Below are 8142 nucleotides of genomic sequence, written 5' to 3' on the forward strand. Positions count from 1 at the left end.
AAAACATCAGTAATTGCTAAATTTATGCAATGTGCCATACATTGTTGATGTTCAGCCTCTATAATTTTTCCTAATTTTACCATAACCGACGCACCGTCAGTAGTTACTCCAACTATGTCTTTAGATATATCTAAATTAAAATCTTTCAATTTTTCTTCTACAAGGGATAAGCATTTTTCTGCTGGAACGGATCCGTAAGCGCGCACTAATCCGATATTCCACATTGTTCCTCCAACAGAATGTACATTAATGTTTATGTAGCGCCGATTACGAATAGATGTCCATTCGTCAAATGTGATACTGAAACGTTTACCTTCAGATTTCAGTCTAGAAATTTCATGCACTGTAGACTGTTTAATAATTTTACTATATTCAAGTACCATATTTCTAATAGTGACTGCAGATTTTGGTATGTCTTTGAATCCTCTTGCCTTTAAGCCTTCTCTTATGTCATACGATTTTATAAAAATATTAAAAGACAAACCATCGCGAGCTGTCATTCGGGCAAGCACTTCTGAAAGTTTTTCGTTTTTATTATTTTTAAAATACTTTGTTATTACAATTTAGGCTGTTTAGAAACACTTGATTCGACATCATGGGGGGATTCACATTTCTTTTTAAGATTTAGTCCATGTATCGTTTTTAAGTGAGTATGAAGGCCACTTGTGGATCCTCCTGTACACTTTATTTCTTTCGCGCACTTTTTACATTTAGCAACCTGTCCGTTTTTTTCAATCAAAAAATGATTCCAAACTGAAGTTTCGTCCTGTCCTTTTCGGTGCTCCGTAAATGTATTCATCTTTCAGGTGGTATAGCAGTTTATGCCTATTAATTTTAATATTTGTAAATTAATTACACTCTAACTTACATTAATACAAATATAAACTTACCGTATCATATAATTCATATGGATTAATCAGTATTTAAATACCGTTATATAATTTTCAATTATTAGAAATAAAAACAGAAAACAAGTGCACATAATCCACACACCACAAGACACAACGGAATGAAAAATAAAATTGAAAATATAAAATATAATTTTTACTTGTAAACACTACAGCTGATTTGCAAAATTAAACAATCTAATCTAAACTATTTAATAATTTTTGTGTTACACACTTTATGTATTTGTATAAACGAGACCTATTCATTGGGTAGTAGACGTAAAACATAAACAATCGCTTTATATTGCCGACACCGCCATACCATCCGCCACCGCCTCGATGGTGCCATACTCGGCTCGGTATGTGTAATAAATGTGCCTGATATAGATTTTAATACAATGAAATTGTTTGTATATCTTCAAAAAAAATTTCTTGTAATTAATTAATATTATTTTAAATTAGATTTATATTGTGCATAAATTCAATTTTTATCAACTAATGTAATACCGAAATACCGGTATTTTTACATAAATACCGGTTTTTAATAACGGACAAAAATCGTCCGGGATTCCGGTATTCGGGATCCCGGAATCCCGGTATTGTAAGCCCTAATGGCAATCGAAATCTGCAGGAAAACGTTTTTAAATTTTTATAAAACATTTGAGCTTTATTTATCCCGGGTCTGGAATTGAGCCGAAATGGAAAGAACCAGAGTCTGTTCCAGCTGCTCCACAAAGTGATGAGTGTAAGAAGGTAAAAAAAGCAAAGGTAGATTCATGTGTTGAAATGAAAAAAACGTGTAAAAATACCAAGTAAAAAGAGAAAAATTAGTGATAAGGATCGTAAATCCAATAAAAGTGAGAAAAAACGAAATGAAATGTAAAAAAATCATCAAACATGTGAGTAAAGATTTGTCTTTTTTAATAGTTTGTGAAACTTGTAAAATAATCTTGAAACATTTATTATTTACCAATGTAATAATTATTTCTTCAATAAATTCTAAATACTAACTAATTTGCATGAGTAGTACAGTGCACGAACGTAGTACGCGTGCGTAGTACAGTAAACAAAATGGCGACCGGAAGCGCGGCCATTGGGGTTTCCTAGGTAAACTTTAACCGGTTTTCCGAATGCGCATTAAAACATCCAGCAACGAGCTGCGAAACTTTTCCGACAATGCAGTTACAATTTCACTGCAACGCCATCTATTATGACATTCAATTATAAAATATTTTCATATCATAAATTTTCTATCATAAATGGCAAAAGGATTAACGTTAATGGTAGAGTTCAGTTTTATGTTTTTTAAATTGTAAATTCTAATAACATGTAAAATCTTTTTAAGTTCGATTCTGTCGAGACTCGTCACTCCATCGTATGCCCCCATCCCGTCGTTTTTTAGCCACAAAAATTTAACAGCATTAATCTCATAAATGCACAGCCCTTTCTGCCAAATTTCAGAAATTTAAAAAAAGGTACAGGAATTAAGCTACAAACTGGGTCAACAAAATCATACCCACCACACACACACTAATATCCATACCTACAGAAGATCCCCAACAATTTTTTTCATGTTAACTTTTTTTCGTCGTTTTCTCTTGTCCAAAAGTGTAAAAGTCTTGGGAGGGAGTTTTTTTCACAGATAACCTGATGACAGATAATATGAATAAAATTTTCTGCTCGGCATTGCGACAATGTCACAATAAATAACTTCTTGTTACTGATAAAAAAAAGAAAACATTTGAAAATTACCGGGGTGTTAATTTTTACATATCACAGACCGGAAATTTTCTGTTAGTTTCGAAGTCTGATAAATCGAGGTTTCACTGCAATGGGAAAATCATTAATAAGGACGTTTGTTTAATCAAAATTATAATAAATATTGAGATGTAATTTTATAGCTAATTAGCAAGAGTGAAAAAATTAAAACTATCACTACTATTTACATTTGTCTAATGTTTAAATGAATCTATTTGCAGATATCCCGCTGATATAAGTAAAGATAAAGTAGTAGTGTCTGCTGTTGAATTTGGAGGAGTAACTTTAGATAAAGAAAATATGGTCCGAGATTCCAACGCAATTAGATTGATCTACGCAATGGACCACACCACGAAAGAAAAGAAAGAAATGGCTCTGAAATGGGAACAAACGTGTTTAGAAACTTTGTCAAAAATTAATTTCAACAGTACCAAAATTTCTAAAATACTAGGTCGCTCTGTCGATGATGAAATTAACCGAGTTGGCAAAAGTGCATTGCCTCTGATTTTAATTATTGGTCCGATTATGCTGTTATTTTCAGCAATTTCTTGCTTGTCAACTGACTCTCTCAGTAGCAAACCTTGGATGGATATTGCTGGTTGTGCATCGCCTGTCATAGCAACTGTCGCAGCATTTGGTGTCTTGTGATACTGCAAAGTGGATTACGCAGCAATAAATGTCATGATTTTTTTTCTAATTTTAGGTATGTTTTTAAGAAATTTTATCTTTTAAAATTCCGACAATTTAATTTAAAATAATGAATAAATTATACGTTTAGGATAATTTTCGGATGAAGGCCTTTTTATTATATCTACTTTCTTGACTCTATTATACATAAAAGAGGGAAAGTATGTCAATCACTAAAAAAATAATTTTTCCAGGGATTTTTACATTTTTGGATTCAGGGTTCCTTGAAACGTCGAGAAATGTAAAGAAATTGAGGAGATTTTTCTGTATGTAGAGATATTAGTGTGTATGTGCGTGTGTCTGGGGGTACGAATTAGTTCACCCTCTTTGAAGGTTAATAATTCCTGTTTTATTTGTCGAAAATTTTTGATATCTTGCAGGGAGGGTTGTGTATATAGAGATTGATTATATTGAGTTTCCCCGTTAATGGTGGAGGGGGTTGGGAAATTTCGGGGGTTGTGTGTCATATATCGAATGGGGTGGGACTTAACGACGATTTTACTCGTTATTTCACTTACAATTTTTTTTTTTTTTTTTTTTTTTTTTTTTATAAAACTCATCCAAACTTTCAAAATTAAGTTTCCTGTCGTTTTATAACGATTAAAAATATAAAAAGTTTTTAAAATAAAACATCTAAACAAATGGCGTCACACGGAAAGTTTTAGACGTTGCCGAGAAAGTTAAGCAACTCGTAGCTGGACTTTTCATAGTAGAATTGAGATTTATTGTTTTTCTTTTATTGCTCTAACCGAAGAAACTAGAAACATTAATATTTTATTTTAGTCTGTGTTGTTACTAAATTTCTTAGCGATATTTATACACAATGTTCTATATTTATTATAAAATATCAAAAGGCTTAATTCTGAGAGTATGGATGGGTTTTTCGAAAACAGTTGTAAATACTAATGACCAATAAAATCGTATTTTCTGACCCCACAAGTGACACGCGATAATACATATTAATCGTTATCACTATGTAATCTCTTTTTTTAAAAAAACGTTTATTGTAAAAGCGACTATTTTTTTAAAATTAACGTTTATATTTAAAAAATTGCCTTAAACTTACGCCATTTGCTAAAATATTTAACAATGCAAGTTAAGGTATATGACGTGACTGATGTGAGAACCTGGAAATCATCTGACCTATTTATTTTATTAAGGGGCGGATCTTGACCAAAATTTTTGGGCATGCTGGGAGTTATAATAAGAATAATGCGCCTATCTCTAGCACTAAACAATAGGTAGAAACGTTATTCGGTGTGAATAAAAAAGTATGGACTATTATAAAGCCCATTATATCTACACATAAAATATATTATAAGCTGTCAATGTAAATGCAAACACATATAATAAAAGAGTTTTTGCGTTAAAATAACTTATTATTCGCATATTTGTTCTCATATAAAAAATATAGTGACAGTCAAAACTATCTCTTAGCATGAGGTGCATGCAAAGCAAGCCCAGAGAATTCGCCTCTGATTTTATTATTTCTATTTCTGAAGCAAATGTTTGGAAAACATTCTCACATTTAACAGGAAATGTTTTAGTTTTGGTTTTAATTATTAAAAGATGTTGAGAATTTATTTGTTTAAAAATGGTCATTAAATTCTCTTTTACTTTCAATTTTTGTTAAAGACAGAAATAAAATTTCCTTCTGACATTTTTATTAAGATTAGCTCATTTTCTTGTGACGAAGCTAATTATCTTACATGTTGACACATCTTGTGGCGCCACTCACCCCATGGATTTCCTCATATGATGTGTCATAATAACCTCCAATTGGAGGAGATTCGAGGATGAAAGGATAGAACATTACGTTTTTCAGACTTCTCTCCTCCAGCTCTTTCGAGTTCTCTCCCTAGAATTTTTTGTGTGTTCTCTCCTGGTAGTCACTTCTGCAAAAGTTCTCGCAATTTCTTTCTAAACTCCTTCAGAGTTTTCCAGTCTACCTAAACGTTATTGTACTTGTGTAATAGAAAAAAATACCTAAAAATAAGGTCTGATTTTGTGTCATTAAATGGACGAAACCAGACGTACACTGTTTGTGGAATCCCAAATATTCGCCTCTCGAACAAACGTTTGTCGAACTCTTTTGTCACACACGCTCACAATTCAATTATCTGCCGAGCGTCGGTTCACCGTGGGAATGACGAACGTTCTTCCGAGATCTAGAGAACTTTTAAATCCTGTATTTTTTCTATTCATATTATTCTACTCCGGTGAAGTAATACTATCCGTTATATTCTTCAATTAGGTTGTTTTTTTTTATTTAACAGATACCAATTACTAATAACTATAAAAGTACCAGCACAAATTATTGTTTGAGAATTGCCCATTTCTTAGATCTCCGATAAACGTTCGTCGTTTTCGCAACGAAACTATGCTCGTGATAATTATAAATGGGTTTGTGTATGCTCACAGAGGGACAAATATTTTGGCAAATGGCGAATATCGCATGTCAGCACGCGCCCTAACACATAATTAATTTCAGGTGTTGGTGTAGACGATGGCTTTACATTAATAGCTGCGTGGAGAAGAACCGACGTTAAGGCTTCTGTTCCGAATAGAATGAAAGAAACATATGCCGAGGCTGCAGTGTCCATCACTATTACATCCCTAACCAATCTTCTTGCATATTGCATGGGATTTGTAACGCCATACAAATGTATTCATATATTCAGCGCCTACGCAGCTCTGTCAATCTTGTTTGACTATATTTATCAGTTATTGTTTTTCGGTGGTCTCATGGCTTTAGATGGATACAGAGAGAGGTATAATCTGCATGCTATCTTTTGTTGGCCAATCAAACTGAATCATTCCGGTAAGAAAACTTTTTATTACGGCAACTGCCACTTATAACAAAACATTATAATTAAACTAATAAAAATTCAAACTTAATTTCAAGAATTATATGGAACTACCCAGTGGTGATATTTGGCGGGTTCGCACAGGTTCGGCCGAACCCGTTGTTAAAATTTTCAGTTTTCCGAGCGGGTTCGCCCGAACCCGTTGTTAAAGTTTTCCGAACGGGTTCGGGCGAACCCGTTGTTAAAATGTTCAGTTTCCCAAACCTTGTTAAACACACGAACATTTCTCAGTGGGTTTGTTTTTTTTTAAATATATTAAACTATGCGTATTATACTCTGTAATACTACTAAACTAGGGCCTTATACCCCGTTTGCACCGAGCATTTCAATCTAAATTGTGAGCAAGGTCAGAGAGTATGTCTTGGTACGATCTCTCTCGACTGTTTCAATCGAGGTTTAATCGCGATCGATTCAAGAGTGTTCTTGAAAGTAGATCCAGTCATAAGAGAGATCCCGGAATGCCACGCGCGCGGACAATACAAGATGGCTGTGGAACACGTGTCGGGCTATGGACAGCGAAAGAAAAAGTATAATGTATCTCGAGAGATGATGACATACATGTGCCTATTTCTAGAAGCGCCATATTGCGGTAAAGAATTTCTCTGCCTTGAAAAAAAAAAAGGTCGACAGCTCTAAAATACTATTGTTACCTGGCCTTCTCCCATGGCTCGTTACGTTCTAAATACGCCACTGATTGTTAGATATATGGTTGCAAGAAAATGTATTGTATTTATTTCTAGCCAAAACTTTCATTTCGTTTGTCGGTGATTGTCAGGGAAAAATTTTCAGCTAGCGAACCCCTTGTTAAATATTTCGAATATCACCACTGGAACTACCCAATTACTATGTAATTTTTACTTACAGTTGAACAGAAAACAGAAGTGAAGTTACAAAAGAAGAAGGAAAAAAATTTCTTGATGGTGTTCTTCTGTGACATTTTAGGTGAAGTCCTTGGAAATTCAATTAGTAAAGTTACTGTGATCTCTATGTTCGTAATTTATCTATCGGGTGCAATATACTGTATGCAATTCGTTCAAGAAGGAGAAGACATAACTAAATTCCCTGCATACAATTCTTACTTACGCGACTATATGAATGCTGAATACAAGTATTTTTATAGTTACAGTCATCAAGTGCAATTAGTCATTAACCAGACATTAGACTATTCGAATATCACCGTTCAAACCGACATAGAAGATCTTCTTCAAAGTTTCGAGTCCACTCCATTTATATCCGATTCGTCCACCACAGAAAGTTGGCTGAGAGAATTTCTGGCATTCACTAAATCTCCGGTTGCGATGATTTCGCTTTCTGGTTACAATCTGAATGATTCTGAAGACTTTTTGAGTGCATTTAGAAATGTTTTCTTAAATGCAATAGTAGCAGACAAATTTATGAAAGACGTTATCTTTAATGAAGAAGAAAATAAAAGTACTGCATCCAGATTCATCGTATCGAGTTTCGATGGAGAATCTCGAATTGACGAAAAATTTTTTTTTGAAAATGTAAGAAAAATTGCCGATAACAGCAAATTTCCGGTTATTGCATACAATTTTAGATTTATGTTTTATGAACTGTATATTAATGTCCTTTCAAATTGCTTAAAAGCCATCTCGTGTGCGGCCGCCATAGTAATTTCTGTATTTCTTTTATTTACTCCAAATGTATTGTTTCTTTCGTCTGTTGCCGTCACTGTTGTGTCTATTCAGGTAGGATTGATTGGATTCATGTCTTTATGGAATGTGACTCTGAATACAACTGCATTAATATCATTAGTAATGTGTACTGGATTTTGTGTTGACTACACAGTTCATACGGCTTACGCGTTTATCAATTGCAAAAAGAAGACACCAAACGAGAAAATCAAGAGTTGTTTATATGCTGCTGGATACCCAGTAACACAAGGATGTATATCTACTTTATTGGGTGTTTCGGTGTTATAT

At 33.6% G+C, this 8142-nt stretch overlaps 2 protein-coding genes across 2 annotated transcripts; both read left to right on the top strand.

Moving 5' to 3' along the window:
* The first annotated feature begins 1626 nt into the window (after positions 1 to 1626).
* Positions 1627 to 3293, top strand: LOC136979513 (patched domain-containing protein 1-like). Its single transcript, XM_067275520.1, has 2 exons — positions 1627 to 1640; positions 2867 to 3293. Exons 1-2 carry the CDS (start codon positions 1627 to 1629, stop codon positions 3291 to 3293), a joined length of 441 nt encoding a protein of 146 aa, XP_067131621.1.
* LOC136979514 (patched domain-containing protein 3-like) lies at positions 2835 to 7597 on the top strand. The gene is made up of 4 exons (XM_067275521.1): positions 2835 to 3348; positions 5824 to 6153; positions 7064 to 7548; positions 7583 to 7597. Exons 1-4 carry the CDS (start codon positions 3327 to 3329, stop codon positions 7595 to 7597), a joined length of 852 nt encoding a protein of 283 aa, XP_067131622.1. The 5' UTR covers positions 2835 to 3326.
* Positions 7598 to 8142: the final 545 nt, after the last annotated feature.

The sequence above is a fragment of the Centruroides vittatus genome, unplaced genomic scaffold, assembly GCF_030686945.1.
Source record: "Centruroides vittatus isolate TY-2023 unplaced genomic scaffold, ASM3068694v2 contig_628, whole genome shotgun sequence".
NCBI classification, from domain to species: Eukaryota; Metazoa; Arthropoda; class Arachnida; order Scorpiones; family Buthidae; genus Centruroides; species Centruroides vittatus.